At 42.0% G+C, this 21811-nt stretch overlaps 1 protein-coding gene across 1 annotated transcript; it reads left to right on the top strand.

Moving 5' to 3' along the window:
* The first annotated feature begins 2510 nt into the window (after nucleotides 1–2510).
* Nucleotides 2511–11753, top strand: LOC124674425. The gene is made up of 14 exons (XM_047210474.1): nucleotides 2511–2862; nucleotides 3631–4311; nucleotides 4707–4910; nucleotides 5095–5406; nucleotides 5531–5649; nucleotides 5799–6809; nucleotides 7189–7330; nucleotides 7423–7582; nucleotides 7685–7857; nucleotides 8162–8241; nucleotides 8859–8958; nucleotides 9125–9186; nucleotides 9641–9797; nucleotides 10352–11753. The coding sequence occupies exons 1-14, from the start codon at nucleotides 2689–2691 to the stop codon at nucleotides 10520–10522; spliced, it is 3546 nt and encodes a 1181-aa protein (XP_047066430.1). The 5' UTR covers nucleotides 2511–2688; the 3' UTR covers nucleotides 10523–11753.
* Nucleotides 11754–21811: the final 10058 nt, after the last annotated feature.

The raw sequence follows: 21811 nt of genomic DNA, 5'->3' as shown, positions 1-21811 counted from the left end.
CCTCCACCCCTTGGTTGGCCGGCCATGCTAGGTGGAGTCCCGATCATTTTCAAACTTAGAAAATGACATCCTATATATGAATCTTATTCTCCGGACCATTCCGGACCTCCTCGTGATGTCCTGGATCCCATCCAAGACTCCGAACAAAACTTTGAACTCCATTCCATATTCCATATCTACTTAAACGACATCAAACCTTAAGTGTGTCACCCTACGGTTCGTGAACTATGCAGACATGGTTGAGACTTCTCTCCGACCAATAACCAATAGCGGGATCTGAAGATCCATAATGGCACCCACATATTCAACGATGACTTAGTGATCGATTGAACCATTTACATACGATACTTATTCCTTTTGTCACGCGATATTTTACTTGTCCGAGGTTTGATCATCGGTATCTCAATACCTTGTTCAACCTCGTCTCCGACAAGTACTCTTTACTCGTGCCGTGCCATGTCATCTCTTATGAACCATTCATATGCTTGCAAGCTAATTAGACGATATTCCACCGAGAGGGCCCAGAGTATATCTATCAGTCATCGGGATGGACAATATCCCACTCTTGATCCATATGCCTCAACTCATACTTTCCGAATACTTAATCCCACCTTTATAACCACCCATTTACGTAGTGTCGTTTGATGTAATCAAAGTACCCTTCCGGCATAAGTGATTTACATGATCTCATGGTCGAAGGACTTAGGTAACTATGCATCGAAAGCTTATAGCAAATGAACTTAATGACGTGATCTTATGCTACGCTCAATTGGGTGTATGTCCATTACATCATTCATCAATGACATAACCTTGTTATTAATAACATCCAATGTTCATGATCATGAAAATATGATCATCTTTTAATCAACAAACTAGTTATACAAGAGGCTTACTAGGGACTCCTTTTTGTTTACATAACACACATGTATCAATGTTTCGGTTAATACAATTATAGCATGGTATGCAAACATTTATCATAAACATAAAGATATATAATAACCACTTTATTATTGCCTCTTGGGCATATCTCCAACAGCGTCGAGCGGTACGACGAGGACGACGTCGATCGGGCCGGTCATGAGGAAGAAGAGTTCGAGGAGGACAAGTACGTGGTCCTCCTCGGCTGCCATTGCGCTGCGGGAGACGGTGACGGTGAGGGCGGCGCCTCCAACCTTGGAGCGCCGTTGCGGATGCCGCGGATGACACTCTCGAGGGTGCGCCCCGGAATGCCCCAGAACCGGGCGCGCCCGTCCCTGTTCCAGCTGTTCGGCCCGCCGATGAGGCCGGCGGTGCTGCGCATCTCCTCGTCGTACTTGGCCTTGAAGTACATGACCCACCATTCGTCGTTGTTCTTGGGCGTCCAGGTCGGATCCGCCCGCTCCTCGGTGCTGAGTTCAGCCCACCGGGCCCTGATGCCGTCCTTCCATTGCTCCGTGCCCGGCTTCGGCGGCGGCGGGATGCCAATGCCGTTCAGGGCCATCTTCCAGCCGTCGCTGCTTGGCATGCGCATGTCCGGCGGGATAAGATATCCCGCGTGGTACAACGCCCACGCCTCCTTCACGGTTAGGCTGTTGCGGCCGAAGCCGTTCTTGCGGGCGGGCGAGGACGACATTGCTTGGGGGGGCGAGGAGAAGATCTGGGGGTGGCGACGAGAAGGTTTGGGAGCGGTGAGAGATTGGGATGAACCGCAGGGCCTCTTAATGTACAACGGCGGTAGCGGGTGGTTGCACGCAATAACGCCGGCGCGGACGGCCACGCGGTCATGCACGACGAGACTCGTCCCTGGGTCGCCTAGGAAAACTGGGACGTCGTTAATGTCGCTTGACCAAAGGTAGGCGACAGGGTTTTAGGCATCCGAGCCGCTGACGGGTCGAGCCCGCGTTGCTTCGCCTCGCTTTTCTGTTGTGTCCGGCGTGCCCGGAGCGTCCCCTGTATGACGGGGACGGGCTTGGGGCGCGGACACCCGTATCGGACCGCGTGAGACAAAAACACGGCTTTGAAGAATGCGGCTGAGAACTTTTTTTTGTTAGACACGCCCAAATGCCTTTGGGGACGTTTTGGGGACGCGACTGTACATGCTGCAATGAAACTTTTTTTTGAAGTGTCAAATTAGTGAACCTTGATGCCACAACTGACCAAATCACCATCTGCTATTCGCCAAGAGGAAAAACACCATCTGCCTACTCCCACTTACGACGTGGCCCCACATGTCAGATCGGTCTTCACCAGCTCTACGCGCCAAAGTACCCCCAAATTCGCCACCACGAGACCTCGCTAGGAGGAGAGCCACCGAGCAGCGCCGCCGCGAGCTAGGCCTCCGCCGCCGGCGCGGCCCGGCCCAGGCCTCCGCCACCAGCACATTGGCGCCGGAGGCACGCCCCCGGAGATTCCTTTTGCAGTACCGAGACCACCGCCGCCCTGCCCCTCCCATGGTGGCAACCCAATTCCCTCCGGTCCGCCTCGAGCTCGCGCTGCCCTACTTCCTCATCGTCCCGTCCGGATCACGCGCCGCCCCGAGACCACTGCCAGCCCGCTCCGCCTCCTATGTCGCTGCGCTAATCATTCCTGCCGTAAACCCTAGCCTGACAGATCTGTTTTCGAGCTTCTAGCCCGCCGTACGGCTGCCGCCACCGCCACCAGCAGTCCACCGCTACAACTTGCTTCTCCACATCTTCGTCTACACCCGGGATGGAGGCCGCCGCCTCCAGCCTCTCGTCGCTGCTCGCCACCCTCCGCGTGGACGGCCCCTGGACTCCGCCTGCAACCTGGGATTCCATCACCCGCCAGAGCACATTCGCCGGTGTTGCAGACCCTATTGGGAGTCCCCCTCAGGATCCAGTTTACGAGCTCACCTCCGTTCCAGTGAGTGAAATGCATGAACCCTTCTATCTTCTGATCTATTTTTTGACCTGTTGTGTTTACTGAACTGACTAGCTTTATGATTTTCGACATTGGTAGTAAGAATTATCGGTTGTAGCATGAAGTATCCCCCTCAGAAAAAGAGAGAGAACATGCATGCTGTGAAAACAAGCTGTTCTGCTTGGATCGACCATGATCAGAATAAGTAGGTAGTCAAATGTTAGCAGATCAACAGGAAATAGTACTACCTCTGTCCATAAAAGGATGTTGGAAGTTTGTCTAAATTTAGATGTATCTAGACACTCTTTAGTGTATAGATACATCCGAATTTGGACAAATCTTCGACATCCTTTTATGGACGGAGGGAGTACCTGTTATTTGGAATGGCAATGAGTGTGGGTAGCGGAGATGGGGAAATTTAGAATTCTTTGTGCTGGGTTCCTCAAATTAGGTGGAAACTGCTATAGGGAATTAGGGATATGATTATTACTGACGACATTTTATATACCAGATATTTTTTTGGGAAATAATTATAGCTATATCCATGGTTTCTAAGGCAGTAAGGCGTCTTAAGGCGTTCTAACCCCGCTCTGATGCCTAAGCGGACGTCTAAAGCGGGCAAATTTCCTAGGCGCTGCCACTTCGCGTCGCCTAAGCGTCGTAAGGCGGACGCCTTAAAAACCGTTGCTGTATCTGTGCTATAACCTTACTAATACCGTTGTATTTCTATTTGTATTGCTGATTGGTGTGAGGACCATCTTTGTTCTGCAGGATGCTGCTTTGGTTCGTTTGGCTTTGTCGGCACTGCATGGTGTCAAATCATCGTTAGATGAGATTGAGGAACTCTCAGTGCTGTTCTCCTCAAGTCCGGCAGACAGAACGTCTCATCGTGTCGCCAATGTGTGGTCACGTTCGTCCAGCACTGCCGCTGTAGGGCATATTCTCAATTCTATATGCTCTACAGGCCTTGCAGTTTTCTTCCTGTGCAAGTTTGTGCACTTTTATCTTTTCCAAATTCGAGAAATGAAGTATGGAAGTAGAGAAGGACATGAACATGATGTTTCTGATGATACAAACACCGAGCGTCCTCCTTATAGTCTTATGAACCAAGCATTTGCTGCAGCAGTTGAAAAAGTTCTGGAAGGCTATTTCTGTTCCTTGAATACTTTACCAGCATCAGTTAAGCTGAGTCGTTCAGTGGGACAAACTAGTAGACCTTCCATTATCCCAGATAGAGCAAGCTGCAATTCTAGTTCTGAAGTCACTCTTCTGGAAGTTTATCTCCACACAGAGGAGTTAAGAAGGCATATTAAGTCCCTCGGAAATATTTGCTTTCCTAAGTTCGCAGGTCTTTCATTAAGCGAGGAAGGCTTGACTACTGACGCTAAGTTGGAGTTTGAGAACTTCCCACGGGGCACTGATTTGCTATCTTATTTGTATGTCCGCCTTCGTGTAAGTAATCATCTTCTATTTACATGCGAATATTTAGTTCTGGTCCTATTAAACCAACTTCTCAATATATCTCTTAAATGTTTGGTACTTTATATTTATATTTTGCCAATATCTTTGGTTTGCATGCCTTAATGACAAGATTGTATATTTACCTTATTATAGAATCACGATTTTGACAACTTTGTTCTCAGATAATGTTTTTTTCACTCGTTGTGCTTATGTACTTTTTTTTTTTTTGTTTTTCTGATATATCCTGCTGTTCATGTATTCTCTACCTGATGACAAATATTATTGTGCTGCTGTACTGAATGTTTTTTGTCGGATACATCTTGCTGGATGGCTTATCATTTGAAATGCTGAATGATTTTCCTTGCTTTGTTTGACTTCAATTGTAGGATGCTGATCCGGTTCACTATGCTCTTTTGAAATATCTGTTCATTCGTTCCTGTGAACCATACTGTAACTTCATTAAGTTATGGATATACCGAGCTAGTGTTGACGACCCTTATGAGGAATTCCTCATTACTCAGACTGAGAATAAGAAAACCCAAGGAGGTTCTGTGGGCACACTAGATGACTTCACTCTATTATCCTTGAAGGTAAATATTACTTGTCTTTGTGAAGCTTCAAAGATAAACTTTCTTTTGCTGCCCTAATTATTTTTAACACCAGAAATACAGTTGTATGATATATTCTTACATGAATCCAAGCATTTGAACGATGATAATGACGCTCCTTTTGCAGTAGATCTAAATTAATTTTATCATGTACCGCTGTCAACAGGGAAGGAATCATGTATCTGTTCCATGTTTTCTGAAAGATATATGCAATCCTCTTTTACGCACTGGACAGCAGCTTCAAGTACTCATGAAGCTTGTAAAATCATGCAGTCTTTGTACTACCGGAGGAGATGCTCATGCCTCTAGCAAAACCATCCGCCTGGAGGAAATTCTCCCATGGTTTGATACACCCATTGAGTTCTCAGTGAATTCATTTACTTTCTCAAAAAACATGGCTGAAGCTGTAATATGTCAAAGAGATACTATGTACAAGTCGATGCTAGAGAAGCTCCATCATTTTTTCTCCAATATTGAGGTCTCGCTAGCACTTCAGTTCAGCGTTTACTACTTATCTGTTTTCTGCTTTTCATCAGCAGTACTGCTATGCTAGGTCAACTATGCTTTTGAATCATACCGTATGACACGAAGTTACATTTCAGATAATTCCTTTTGGTCCTGTGTCGAACTCCCTATATACAAGTAAAAGCCCTCTAGACACAGCAGTTTCAGATGTGGAGTTTCTCTATGGCGAGACCCATGATTTGCCAACTTGTGATATGTATGTCCTCAATCTATCTTTGTTGAAATGTTAAAATTGCTACATTCATTCATTTGTTCTGTATTTTTTGTGCGTACTATATGTTTACTCATGTCAACAGAGTCTTCGCCTTACCAGATAATAATCTGTTCTGTCCTTTCTTACACTAGGGCTGCAGATGAAGATGATAATGATGCTTGTTCAACATCAGAAGAGTCTTCAGATAAACTGGATCCACTTGAATCTTCAGAATGCTCTTCTTATAGTTCTATGGACGAAAATGAAGTTGAGAACAGTATCGTTTGTGTTAATTTGTCTAGTTCGAAGTTCTCATCATACCATGCAAGTACAGGCGAAGCAAAATGCTCCCCGGAAACCAAAGAAGTGCTTTCATATGAAACTAGTTCGTGTCAAAATGGGACAGATCCTGCAAACCCTAACGATGAGCACCTCAGAGATAGCAATTGGAGTTGCAGCAATGTTCCCATGCACTCACAAAATATGGAACATAATGTGATGCCCGATGCTCAAGACCTGGATTACCAGTATAGTAAATTTTGGCCATTTGGCAGATTTCCGAAGAATGCATGTAATAGTTCTCCTGGTCAAATGTGTTTGGTCGATGAGTTTCTTTATACTGACGTTGAAAGTGCAGTCGAGCAAGTATCACACGATGAGAAGTCTGGCACGATGACTAGCTCATGGAATACTAGTGTTCCTTACAATCTCAGCAGCAACCCCATACTGAAGAATGCAGGTGTTCGCCATATGGAGAGTGACTTGGAAGGGAAAAGGAAGAATCAAGCACTTGCGAGCTTTGTTTTTGAATCAGTCACAAATCCATGTGAAGTATACTGTGGAAGGAGTAGATCCTGCCTGGTTGAGCCTGAAGCCGGATCTACAGTTGTTCTACAGTCCACTGCTCAGATATGCAAACAATCTGATTGTTCGAGCAATCTTCTTCAAGCTAAGACAGGAAGTCAGGGATGCATTGCTTCATCAGTAGAAATAGCAGCAAGAGATAATCTTCTGGAAAATGTTTGCGGTGGGGCATTATGGGAGAAATTGTTAGAATATACTGCTAAATCAACAGAAAAAATAGCTGGGGATAGTAGTTCAGCATCTGATATGCCACTTGATATAGCTATTGACAAGTGCATTATACAAGAAGTTTTGCTTCAGTATCCTTCTTGTTTCCTACAATTGTATGTGTTGGTACATTTCTCATTCTACTATTATTATCAGAATAGCATCAGAGGCTCTGTTTCATGGATGCTAATTTGTTATGCACTGTCTTTTGATTGCTCTTTGTTGTCTAAACTATTCGACCTATCATGTGGTGTAGAATGACCAGTATATTTACTTGCTTTATCTGTAGTGTTGTTCATCAAATGCTTCAATCGAAAAATCTACATATTATGGAGTTTGTTTTAAATGATACTGCATCTTTAGTTAACTTGTTGGAGTTTTTCTGATCTACGCGTTATGATTCTTGACTTTGAACCACTAAAACTGTAGCTCAGCATTTTATTTCTACCCCATGTTCCTTAACTGTAAAAGATATAAATATGTTAGCAGCTTCACAATGAAATTGCTTGAAGAAGGTTTTGATCTTTGTGGACATCTACTGGCACTGCGGCGGTACCATTTTATGGAACTAGCTGACTGGGCAGATTCTTTTATTGTTTCCATACATCATAAGGTAACTTTATGCAACTATTTTTGTATTAGCCCATAGGTCACACATTCATGTTTATCCACACAAATCCTTACAACTCCACTTCCTCCATGCAGAAATGGTTTTTTGTGAAGTCTGAGCAGAAAAGAGCAGAGATCCAAAGGCTCCTTGACTTGGCCTTGCAGAGTTCTTCATGTGATACAGACCCTTACAAGGGAAAACTGTTTATATACATGAAAGCACAACCAGGCATCTCTCTTCTAGCCTCTGAATGTGGTAACGATTTGATCTTTGGATTGTCACTGTCAACAATTTTTGGGATTTGATAGCTAAAGGTTTGCTTCTCAAATTACTAACTGCCCAAAATTTGGCTGGCAGGTCTTGAGACTCTTGACATGCTGGATGACATCTTGCTGGGTTATAAAGTCGATTGGCCAGTGAATATTGTCATTACAGAGGAGGCACTTAGGAAATATGCTGAAATATTTTGTTATCTTGTTCAAGTCAGGTTTGCAGTCTTTTCACTTACTGAAGTATGGCGGTTTCTAAAGGTATTCTTCTTCATTGATATTTTAGCTCAAGTGTTTGATTCGTTCAGATGTACATGCCATGATAACTTCTACCATCTTCTGATCTTCTCTTCAAAACTGATTTTTTTTTGGAGTGCCCATAGCTCACATACAAAATTGGTATCGAGTTATTTGAACTTAATTTTCTTGAAGAGTAGTTAGGAGAAATGATTATGTATTCTAGTTCTGTCAGTAACTGTACCAAGATGTATGAAGTACCATAATTGAGGTGATGTGTAACTTATTTCCTATATATATATGACTGTCATATGCTAATTTATTACAGGAGTTGACACAGCTAATCAGTCGTTCCAGCCACAGTAGGCCTGATATATTGAAGCAATTAAACTCTGTAATGAAAGTGAGGTACGCATATTCAAACTGTTCTAGTGATTTGTGGCATTCAACCATATACGAAGTACCATAATTGGTGTAAACATTTGATGTGTTGTTAAGGTCATGTTTGATTGTTCATTCAGTGGTGTCTGTATTAGATAAACATAGCCAAATAGATTTTGGTTACTGGTAAATCTGGAAAACGATTTTTTAAAACTGCTATAGATATTACATCTGTAATTGTCATATTTTGTAGAAACGAAATCCTGATTTTTTTAATCTTTCTTTGAACATCAAATCAAGTACTGACTATTGAATACATGCCAGAGCATTTGAACCTTTGAATGTTTCTGAGAAAAATAATGTTCTTTTGGATGGTTTAATAATTTGTTCGCGATTGCATAAATTGGCTTCCGTATTATCTGATACAACCTCCAATGTGATTTTAATTTCTTGCTGAAGCATAATGAATCATCTCTACGGTCTAACATGTTACTTCTAGTATGCATATGAGTAACTTCAGGTGCTATTCTTCGAAAAGTACTATTACTGACGTTGTGTTTCTATAAAGTATCTCTGAAATATGTGTCTTTATTTAATTAGTTTATAGTTTATTTATTGACATTAGCTATTCTTTTCTTATTTAGACACCAAGTTTATCATTTTCTATCAACACTACAGCAGTACCACCATTGCAATTTGTCTGATATATCATGGCGTCGTTTTCAACATTCCCTTAAGCATCAGGTATGTTATTCCAGTTGGTATATCATGTCACTTGCAGTTGGTATATCATGTTACTTCCAGTTGGTATATCATGATACTTCAAGATTTAGCGTGATGAATTTTGTATTTTATGAGATGATAATTTTACTGGGTAGGTGCATGTGTACTGATCTCTATTGTTGTGTAGGTGAAAGATATGCTGGATATCGAGTATGTGCATATGTGCTATGTTACCGACGCACTTCACATGTAAGATCTTTTCCTACAGATATGAATTTACTTTCTAGTTTATTACATTGATTATGTCTTAAGGTATCTCTTTAATGGGGAGAAACGGCAATTTACACAGCTGCTGTTTTATGGATCATGTGTAATGGTGTGTTTATTGCAGTGCACATAATACAGATAATTTATTAGATCACTAGTGTTTTCTCCTGTCACCACCTCACATTTTGGCTGTTCAGTTCAATATCTAATTCTTTCAAGTAGAATAGACAGCAAGAAAGATCTGGTACGTCTAGCATTTGCTTTTAGTTGCAAGAGAAGCTGGTTTATCCCACTTTTACTTTTTTTTTGTGGGGATCCCAGGGTATATGATTTTTGAGGATAATTTGTTTTGCTAATTGAGTACTGACTATACTGTAAGATTGTACCTGTATTGAGTATTTTGTTTGCTTTTAACTGATCACGATGTGTTCTTCAGATGCTTCTTATCCAATGAGACAAAACCAATTGCCACCATAATCAAAAGCATGCTTCAACTAGCTTTGCAGTTTCGATCATGTTTTAAGAGTCTTGGTGGTCTTTCGGAATCAACAGTGGATCAACTTAATCTGCACTCTCTTATAAACTTCTCGAAGGTATTTTCTCGATTTCACATGCACAAAGTAGTTTGATTTTATGAAAAATATTGCGTTCTATATTCCTTGGTTTATCTTCCAGCTCCAGTATCAATGGTTAATTTTATTGATATGATTATTATCTTTGATTAATTTTCCTAGTTTGTCACATTGTGGTTCTGGGAGCAAGTCATCTATTGGTAAATATAGTTTTGTGTTTAGCTCCCTGTCCACTATCCTTGAAATCCTGATGTAGCTCCAGTGGTTTGATCCTAATTTTATTCACACCAGAAATTCTTTTTTGACCCTAAACTGTTAATTGTTGTTGAATCAAACACTGAATGATGAATGTTGGTTGCTCTAAAGGGATGTTCTATTGTCACAATGCATGAACAGTTAGTTACAGATTTGCTGGTCCTTTCAGTAGTTGCTGAGATCCACCAAATATCTGTTGTTATGCACTTGTACTTGTTGCAGTACTGTTGATGCTTTCGACCTCTCAACCTTAAACGCAGCATCCACTAATAGATATTATATACATGTCCTTTTCGGTAACTATCTGCCTTTAAACACAGGTTGATGAAATTGGAACGAAGTTCGAGAGTAATATCAAAGATTTGTATATTTTGCGGTCGAAGTCTTCAAGGTATGAAGAGATTGGTCTTTCCCGTTTGTGGGGGTATCTGAACTACAATGAGTATCACTCTTCGAAAATCAGCAAAGATGTTGGCTGCTTCTATTTTTGATGGGCCATCATAAAATCAAAGTTCAGGTCTTTCTCTAGTCTGTGTTTTGCAGCCACTGGTGATGGCATTGTGTGCATCCGCTTGCTTTCTTATGGCGAAATGAAGAGCATTCGTTTTTCCTCCATTTTCTGGAAAAGTTCACCATTTGCAGCCCTTGGTGACAGAAGTTAGTGCGTGTGATTGTGTGCTCGTTGTTTCCTTGCTTGCATTTGCATCGCAACAACATGCTGCTGAGACTTACTATATATATGTTGCTCTACAAGCAGAAAGAGAAGTGAGAGCTTACAGGGGAGTTACATACTGTTGCGATCAGCATGTCCTTTATATCCCTTTCTCTAGATAGATGTGAGCTATGATATTGAGGATTTTTATGATTGGTCTGTTGGGGAATTACAATATAGGAATTTCATTTCAAAATTTTCAGCAGTAAGGGGCGAGTTTACTTGGACAGTGAAGGTGTTTGGCTGCCCTTTGGCCTCCTGCAGCTGATGGTGCATCGAAAGCGTGTGCATCCAGGCACAGTGACTTCATACATGGAGCTAGGTGTCCTCTCGGTCTTGCTGGTCTGCCTTATAGTCCTCTTGGTGATCTCAACAAGTTGTGGTGCACACTGGGCAACATAACATATTGGTTTCAGTATGCTGCACTATGTGGACATCACACAGCCTAGACACTACTAGAATCATGTCCATCAGGATCGTGACGGATTTTGCTGTTCTTGCGCACGGCATCTGATAAATGCTAGCCAAATGCAGTGTCCACTACCCCCACACAAACCGCATTGGCTGGCTTCAGTTTTGCTGCCCTATATGGATTTGACACTGCCAACTCGTTTCTTGCTGGTGCATATTCAATGTTGTTTGGATGAAAGTTGATGCTCTCCTGTTAAAAGGATTCTTCCCCTTTTGATTTGCCACTTTGGGCATTTTTCCAATCTGAAGTTTTGTGGTTGGAGATTTTTGCATACTTAGACAGAAAAATCTGGAAGCTAAAACTGCTGGAAGGCTACCACGATCTTCAATGGTCAAAGAAAGTGAACCACTTGCTACAGACTCAAGAAGCGAAAACCTGTGAGTCAGAAGTTTTCAGGCATGCGCTCTCTGCCTGTATGTTTTAATATAGCAGCAACTCTTGTTTAGCATTGAGGTTAATTTGTGTGGGCATCTGGATCACACATTATTTGTTTGTGTAAAAGACTATGGTAACTCTGAAACTTCCCAGCTTGGTCTAGGTATGGGTTTGAACTAGTTCCATGGATGGTCCCTTACCTATGGTATCAAGCGATAGCAATATCATCCTACAAATCGAACTGAGCACGTAAGCGTGCAAAGCGGGCCATATCACGCCAGGTATTTTTAAGCGCCTGAAAGCTACATATCTGTCTGGCATCCCTTTCAGAACTCAGACGGAAATCACAAAATGATTTACCTAATCTGACTGACAGATGCACAAATACCAAACTGAATTACTACCACTGCTTTATGCAAAACCATTAACGTGTACAAACGGACATCACAAAACTCATGTCACGGGCTAACATAAGCATTTGTTAACCGAGTGTTGCCTAACCATTTTTAATTGCCGGCGCATGCACGCGGTGTCCCTTTCCGGTGAAGAAACAAACTGATGACGAGACAAAGGGATGCACCGAACATGCAAATCTGTGTGAAAAACGCATTCTTTTTAACTAGCTTATCCAGCTAGCTGTTGTGCTCCACGGGCTTCTTCTTGTCAAGAGTTTGCCAGCCACTACGCTCCAAAAAGGCATCCCAGGTAGTAGCTTGACAATGTGTCGTTGGATCAGAGCAGAGGGACAACATATATATAATGCAGAGATAGTCTTACTTTTCTAGATATGTTGGTAATTAATTTGGAATTGGCAACATAATTAAGTTTGAATGAATGTATGTTTTTTAATGTTAAGCTATCATCTCTATGAGATTGGCAACAAAGTCTTGCAAGAGAATTCTCTTTTGATCAAACCCAAATTACAGGCATGCGAGCTAAATGAGGGTATACAAGTATTCTTAAAAAAAAGAGGGCATACAAAGATATAGGTTTTGTCCTGATGCTCTACCCTATACAAAGATTCAGAATGCAAGAATCTTCCTTATCTTCTGCAGCAGCAGAAATCTTAATTAAACATATAACGAGATCCTTAAAATCACACCAACTAGCATGCTGATGTGTTTAACAGGATATGGATGCTTACACCTCAACCAATTTAAGCATACAGAAAAATTGGTAGGTCAATATAGCTCTTCTCGAAGACACATTGGAGTCGAAAACTGTCAAAACACAATATAAGGTAACAAGTCATGTTCTAACAGTTAAGGGTATCGTTTCCGTGGATTCATACGTAGCTTCTATCGTTCTTGTTAACCGTAAATGCCCATTGTTCATCTTTCCAACTGAAGAACGATATCATATCTGCAAATGCTTAGATAGCTCGTTGTCTCTAACAGCAAGTACTTACACAGCTCTTAGTTTCTTGAACTAGAATTTTCATGGGCCATCGGTAGATCGACCCTAAGAAAATAAACATTTGGATAACCATGGTAACGGACAAATAGATGCAGTAATAGTTTTGGGTAAGTATAACAGTATGAAAACCAGTAGTCTTGTGGTGGATCCTACACTACATAGCTAGCTTAGCTTATACGCAAGTTGAAATAGTTGTGTGAATAGCAGCAAAGAACCAATGAATACACAAATATGTACATAAGTAGTTGAAATTGTACATAATAGAACACATTCATGCATGTGAAACATATCAATAAGCTTTGCCTAGGATCTAGTAGTTTGTTATCTTGAAAAAATCCTTCTTAGCTTAAAGAACATTTTGCTTCAAGGATTTAACCATAGTATCAGAACACTTACCATGCCAATACTGATGACCGCTCCCTAAGACAAACCGATCTTCATATGATTAAGACTTCTATGAAGGAAGAATACATGAGTGATATTGGTTCGGCTCACATCTCATTCGAGGATCAGCTCGAGAAGGACATGAACCGGAACAATACCACGCCATGTCCTCTTCTTCTTTCTCCATCCTTGTTCTCTCGATCGTTGCCTACTTGCCTAGCTTGCTGGTTGCTCATCTCAAAAGTATGTCTTGTTTGGCCATGGCTAAGCTGCCATAGCATGGCCTTTTAATGGAGTGTGCAAGTGTGTTAGGTGGTTTCATGGACCATGGTGGAGCCACGTATAGCAATTTCCAGCAGCCTACCCCTGTCCTTTGGAACTTCTATAATTGGAATAAAAATTTGCAACTTGCTTACGGATATGATAAACCTAACCGCCTATCGGCCAATGGTAAGGCTGGTCTACTGACCTTGTGATCCAGCTATTAAACTTTGTTCTGTTATCTAACTCTATTTATTGCTTTGTGCTACTATTAGGGTAATCCCCCGTAGGCGAGCCTTCACAAAATAGCGTTCGGACACTGATTTAAAAATGACCTACCTAGAGGGGACTGTATGTACTATTTGTTTTAAAAAATCAGCAAAATCTAAATCGAGTGTAGACATAGTAGTATATATTTATGTTTTTTTTGGGTAAGCAGCGCAACTATTTCATTCACGATAGTCCAGTTTCAACTTCTGTTAATGAAGTTCCTCGCTTGATTAGTTGATTTCACATTCAGTTTTGGTACATTAGCACCAACTCCCGTCGCTGTTTGGTGTTCCTTATGCGTAAGTTTTTCTTGCTTTCTCACGTGGAAATGTATTTCTGCTAGCATCTAACCAAAATATGTGTTCAGAACTGGGGATTCATATGTAAAATACACATTAAGACACCAAAGTCAAGTCCACATGTTCAAATAGATAACGAAATGCCAACACCAGCATGCCGCAAGTTCACAGGGTTTCCTTGGACAGTTTTTCTTTTTCTTTTGAAACAAGACAAAAGATGAATGATATTTTCATTAGATTAAGGAGAAGACTTTAGAGGCCTTCTAAGATGAAATGCCTAGGACATCTTCTAGGACTTTGAAGAAAGAACTATTCCCCCGGAATTACAACTCCAAGTCGGCACCTCCCCTTTGATCTTAGCGATGATAGTTGAGGTCAGGGACGGAGCCAGGAATGAAGTATAAGAGGGGCAATCTTAGTATGAGGGGGGCAGAACTAGCTAAAATCACACAAATAAGGACCTGTCATGGCTTGTGTTAAAAAAAAATCATGAGCATGGGGGGGGGGGGGGGCTGCGCCCCCCTTGTCTTTGTCCCTGGTTGAGGTGGCAGTTGTATGATGCTAGAAGATATGCATTTCGCTCCTTCCAAATTTCTCATGACACAGAGCATAAATAACGAGGCCATAGCCTCCCCCTCTCTAACGTTAATCGTGTCCAACAATCTTAGATGCTTGCATCATTGGCCCAGGTAGATTTGTAGTGTCGTGGAAGCCACTCCAAGCTAGAATTGCCATCCAAATTCTAACAGTGAAACGGCACTTGAAGAGAAGGTGAGCGCAAACCGGGAGGGATCCAGAGAGAGACCGCGGACGACGATTGGTGGGCGTCGGTACAGCCCACTATGAACAATTGGGGGAGGAAGCCAGACACGACGACCCTTTGCGCGACCAAACGGGGTGGATTAAAAGGGGTGACGTGGCTTCACATGAGGATAAGAAAATGGGGTCAGCTTTTTAGAAAGAGAAGATTTAATTGCAAAGTGGACAATTTTGGCAATTTGGCTATCCCCTTGGTTGAAGCCGGTCGGCGACTCGGCTGTCTAAATCCTATTTTGCATGAATCGGTCGGAGCTTACTCTTGCAGCCGCCCTCCAGCTGCCGTGGCTGCTATCCTGGCAGCGAGACGCCGACACGGCTTTGTCATGACAAAGATAAAAACTCCATTAACTTGCTAGCTGTTGTAGGACGTACGTACGAATACCGCGGGAAACCAGCAAGAATCTAGGGACAATACACAATTTGTTTATGAATTAGTACCAGGATGAAATCGCCATCAACAATCAACAAGAGATGCGCTTCAGTCACCGAATCTCTATACGCACCAATCGATCTCGATTCTCAGTTCCTCGCTCAGCTGCACTGCGTGCGCGAGGAAGCTGGTTAAATAACTACAGCAGCCAAGAATTGCACACGCGGTTAGTTGCTAGCTAGCTGGTGGTGATCGAGTAGAAAAAACCGTACATACACACGCATACGGCACGGCGGCTCTGCTGTTGGCTTGGCCAATGGCGGAGCAGAAGGTCGCCCTCTGGACAAACCGTTGACGCATTTGTTAAGGTCAGCCAACGAATCGTTTCACAAATTATACAGCAATGGACCTACGTGTTCACCAGGGTGGATTAAGAATGGGGGCACGAGCAGTCCTCGTGGTGCTACCGCCGTTAATTGGAGTATCATGATACGGTGACCGATTGCACTAGGGTAAAGTCTTTGCTGTTGACCTTTCCTCGGCCGGCCGTCGTGGTTAAAAATGCATTCTGGACTTGACCTAACATTTTTTTAAGAGAGACAGAGAGCTATAGGTGTTATGTAAAGTATAAATTTTTTGCGAAATTATGTAACTCTAGAATGCACATTTTCCATTTGATTGACCATTTCAAAAGTTTTCACTACATTTCCAAAATGGAATAGTCCATCAACCATTTCCCTTCTAGACTATATCAGCTTGAGTGTGCACCCCGTTCTTGAATATGTTTGATGCGTGAGTGCTCTTTGTCATTTTTCACAACGGGTCTACCTTTGTTGACCATTTCATGTACTCTGTTTGTAAGGTGGTTTGGCCTTATTGTCCTAAATCTTACTCCCTCCGTTCCTTTTTAATTGACTCAAATTTAGTACAAAGTTGTACTAAATCTGAGTCAATTAAAAAGGAACGGAGGGAGTACTTGATAACACGATGTCGATCTATGTGCATATGTGGATGCAGATGCAGAAGCCAGTAGATTGATCCTCTGTTATAGAAGAAAAACACTATGTCTAGCCGTCCTCCTAGGCAACCACTCCACTTCGTAAACTATCGATTGACCATTTCAAAAGTTTTCACTACATTTTCAAAAAGTTCATCAACCCTTCCCCCTCTAGACTATGACGTGAGTGTGCACTCTGTTCTTGAACGCGTTTGATGCATGCGTCACCTGGCTACCTTTGTTTGCCATTTCACGTACTCTGTTTATAAAGTGGGTTGGCCTCCTTGCCTTAAATCTTATTTGATAATTCGATGTCTATGTGCATACATGGATGCAGAAACCAGTAGTCTAGTCGTCGTTCCTATTTCCTAAGCAACCACTTCACTTCGTAAACTATCGATTGACCATTTCAAATGTTTTCACGACATTTCCAAAATGGATTAGTTCATCAACCCTTGTTCTTCTAGACTACATCGGAGTGAGTGTATACTTAGTTCTTGAAGGCGTTTGATGTGGAAAAATGCCACTTAACCGCAAATGCTTTTTGTCATATTTTGCAACGGGTCTATCTTTGTTGGCCATTTCATGTACTCTGTTTATAAGCTGGTTTGACCTCATTGCCTCAAATCTCACTTGATAATGCGATGTCTATGTGCAGCTATGGATGAAGACACCAGGAGATTTATCCTTTATTCAAAGAAGAAAAAGATTATGTGTAGACATCCTTCCTAAGCAACCATTTCACTTCATAAACTTTCCATCTCCGTTCAATTTAATTCCCAACTGATTATTTCTTTATAGACTTGACTGATTCTGGTGATGAACATGGTTGGTGAAGGCAACAACGGGGCCTCTAAGGGGCCTGCTTGGTTTCCAACAATGGACTAAATCATATGCGATGGGCCAAAAATCAATCGTCTGGTAGTCCACAATCAAAAACATTCTCTGCACAACACGGTTCTTAAAGTAGTCCAGATGCAGGCAAAATATGGCCCAAGAGAAACGCTCGATTTTGGCATTTCTTCGTGGCCAGGCTCTGCCAAACGCAAAAGTGAGCTCTCGTGGCTGAAGACATACGAGCATGTTTAGGTAATCTTGCCACTAGTCTGCATCATTTTAATCATTCCCGATCTATACAACGGTGGGTCGGTTCGAAATATGTTGAACACGAAAAATATGCGTATTGATGTTACGAATGAATTCCCATGAATAGCTTCTGGTTTACTCGAGTATTTGAATGGCAATTTCGTGTCCCATTTGATATTTTTTTGGCCGAATTTAGTCTAGATTTTCGCATTTGTTTGCGCGATTCCAAATTCCCTTAAGGAGTAGCTTCATCTCACCGCCGCACGACTGTTGTGTTCATAGTTTTCTATTTTAACATTCGTATACGAGTACATCTACGCCTTTCTAGTACACTGTACATAGTTGTAGATCTACTCGTTTACGAATGTCGAAACCGAAAACTTTGAACATAAAAGTAGTGCGAAATGATAAGGTGAAGCTACTCCCTGAAGGAATTTTGAAATGGTCCACTGTGTGCAAAAAAAAGGTGATAAAGCTCGTTCAAAAAATGTTAAAAAAGGAATATGAAACCGAGTTTGAAATGCTCGACGAACCGCACGGGAATAGAATCACAACATCAAGGCGCATATTTTTCATGTAGACTTTATCTCGAATAGATGAATGATTAGATAGATTAGAGGTGATTATGATTGAACTAGTTTAGTTAACCACAACTCTCCCGAACATGCAGCCTAACAATCTTATTGTATCTCGTTTCTCTAAGCGAACCCAAGTAAAATTATTAGTATCCAAATGCAGTACCAAAGTTGGCCCAAGTCACTAGCGGACCAAATTGCATGCAACGGGACGAAAAGGCCAAAATCTAATGTGAGCAACCAATTAGGCCCTAAAGGCCCATAGCACTGTTGCACGAGTGTGTAAACAATGGGAATGGTGGAACTAAGGGTCGACGTGGCACTATAGATTGGGTATCGTTTTCTTGTTAGCAGTATCATATCTTAAAATTATAATATCGTGATACTATGAGATTTTTACATTTTTTATAAAATATATAATTATATTAATAATATACCTTAAATACATTTAAATTTATTTTTTAAATTTGAAATTTGAGCATATTTTATGTCTTTTGTAGAGGTTGACATTAAATGATACATTTATATAATAAAAATACAGGCTGACTCGTACAATGCATGATACAAGCATAACTAATCACGAACCCACAAAGCAAAAGACTAGACATGTATGCTTGAAAACAATACACACGAATGACTAGCTGGCCGATTTTTTACACGTACAAACTTCTTTTTTATACCCATCTCAACCAAATTAATGAAGTTGCATGGTTTAGATACTTAGTTAGCCTTGATACTATAAAAGAAAACTTTTACTCTTGAGTTTGCCACATCCTTGTGTCTTTAGAGCATGTGCAATGGTTGATAAGGCTGTCTTATCTTAACCCTGCCACGTAATCTAGATATAACAATAAAATATGATGTATAATAAGTTGTTTTTTAATCTTATCTTTAGTAACGAGACATCCTAAATTTGTGGTGAGAGAGTAAGAGAAGGCAAAGTCTTTTTTCATCTTTCTCTTTCCTCCACATCAGCGTTTATCCTACGTGGCACTGCTAGGATATCATCATTGTACATACCCTTATATTTTTTGGGGTGGGATCATATTGTATCTTCTTTGTATCGGGATACTAAAGATACCATAACATATATTGGGATACAGCTAAGATAGTAGTACAGATTAAGATATCATCATAATACATATCGATTAATTATGGTAGTATTGTAAAATCGTAAGATACTCACTGGTGGAAAAAGGGCCTTTAATCCCGGTTAGCAACAGCCATTAATACCGGTTGTGCAACCGGTATTAAACATGCGGGACTAAAGCCCCCCCTTTAGTCGCGGTTGGTTACGAACCGCGACTAAAGGCCCGTCCATGTGGGCTCCAGGCGACGGTCGGGGCGGAGGACCTTTAGTCGCGGTTCTTCTGGCCAACCGCGACTGAAGGCCGCCGCAGGTTTAGGGTTTTAGCCCCCCTAAACCTGGTTTCTTTTTTAATTTGTATTGTTTTATTTCTTTTATGTTTTATTTTAATTTTGAAGGAGTTTCACATATTCTACGGTACTACATACATGCATATGAATGTACAATTTCAAACAAATTTGAAATTAGAACCAAAAAGAATTCAAGAGGAATATACAATATATATTCAATATCGAATGACCAGCATATACAATTTTGAACAAGTTTCCATACATAATTTACTGCATCAGAAGTTCTACGTCCACTACATAGTATTCTCCTTTAGGATCGATGACTTCCCTCACGAACCATCCAGCTAATTCCTCTTGAAGTGGTCGGAAGCGAGATTCTGGACTAAGCATCTTCCGGAGGTTATTTCTCTTGACATTGTTATCACACGGAACCCGCTCAGAGGTGTATCTCCGGATCATCTCACAAACATAGTATCCACATAGATTGGTCCCCGGTGGCTGAGTATCCCCAGTCCCAGTCACTGACCTTTTAAAGTGTAGCTCATTTTTGAATTCATCGACCGTTTCATCTGTGAACCGTCTCCAAACCCTACGAGGCAAAGAAAATTAAATGAACAAGAGAGTTATTAGTTACTTGATATTAGGAAATGAACGAAATAGGCCGATCGATTTAGAGCGCAAATGAATGAAAATAATTACTTCTGCACCATTTTTCTCATGTCGGCCCAAAGCTTTGCATCCAGATTCAGAGAGTCGATGACGAGAACTGTGGAGGTGTGAAATTGAATTACTAGCAGAATCCAGTGGAACCCGCGGACACGATACATGCACAGTCATGCATAACTCATCGATTAGCCACATACCATGCATGGAGTAAACAAAAGAGAAATATGCTCAAGACAGAAACACTCACCCAAAATGGTAAGGAAATAGAATATCACTTTTGAGTTCCTGCTTTGAAAGAAACCGCCACAGGTCTTCCTCCACGTCGGCGGGGTGATTTTTTAACACATATCCATTAACGATCAATGAACCCAACATCATGGATGCTCCTTATTCTGCATTCCCTAAGCTTCATTCTGCATAATAGCGTACATAACAAGATAGTTAGGACAATATATATATATATATATATATATATATATATATATATATATATATATAGTGCAGGCAATGAACGAGATGAGGTAGAAATAAATCACTTATAGAACGTAGCAACTGATGATAGATTTGTCGAGCTCGCGCAGATTGAACAGCTGGAACAATTCACTCCGATGAACTGTTACATAGTAATGTTTGAAGTGATGCTCATGTCTAACTTCCGCATAAATATAATCTTTGGCGTTTTTATTTTTTATGTAACCCTTGTACCAAATTAGCAGATTTTTCATTTGTGGAGGTAGATCCTTTTCCTGCGCGAGGCTCGACGAGAGGCCCATTCGGCACATATGTAATTACTACCTCACTCATCGGCGCCTCCTCAAGGCCTAACACTGCACGAAGAGTCATACCCATCTGGGCCGCTTGTTCTCTGGCACCCGTTACAGTCAATCCCTGTGCTGCCGCAGCTGCTATGATTGTGGGGTCCATTAGTTCAGCATCCGGACCGGCGGCTTTCACTATGAGCGGGGGGATCGATTGTTTACTTTGTTCCCCGAGCTGGGCAACTCGTTTCCCGCTTATTTTACTTTCTAATTCTTTCTCGGCCTCCTCCAAGGCTTTCTTCTCCTGCTTCTCCGCCAACTCTTTCTTCTCCTTCAACATGAGTGCTTGCCTATGAAGTTCACGTGCATAGTCCTCAGGCAGATTCTTCGCGACTTGGGACGGTGTGCTCAAAAATGACTTAGCCCACTTCTTTTGCTCATTAGAAAATACTGGCTTGGGCTCGGGCTCTCTTTTGTTCTTGCAGTCCGCCTTCCATTTCTCATAATCAGCAGTCGCAGCCGCGTCGACTTCCTCGGCACTACGTTCCCAAGGCCTTCAGTGATGGCTCCGGTACCTTTGTGGTCTTAGGTACATAAGGGTCCGGGTTAATACTCCAGGACTGCTTCTGCTTCTTCGCCGGAGGTGGATTGGGGGGCGGCGTCTGCTTACCCGCCCGAGGCGGACTGGGGGGCGGCGGCTGCTTACCCGCCGGAGGTGAATTGGGGGGCGGCGTCGGCTGACGTGAAGGAGGTGTAGGTGAAGCACCACCACCACCACCACCGCCACCGCCACCACCACCGTAGGGGGGTGGACTTGTTGGCCTTGGCGCCTCGCCTGGAAACTTGATAAACTTCTTTTGCCATAGAATGAACTGGCGCTTGACATCTCCAAGTCTTCTCGCCCCTTAAGGTGTAGCAATGTCAATCTCCAGGTCCTCAAACC

The sequence above is a fragment of the Lolium rigidum genome, chromosome 7 (assembly GCF_022539505.1).
Source record: "Lolium rigidum isolate FL_2022 chromosome 7, APGP_CSIRO_Lrig_0.1, whole genome shotgun sequence".
NCBI lineage: Eukaryota > Viridiplantae > Streptophyta > Magnoliopsida > Poales > Poaceae > Lolium > Lolium rigidum.
Note: the sequence above shows the minus strand (reverse complement) of the source record. Positions and strands in the feature narration are given on the sequence as shown.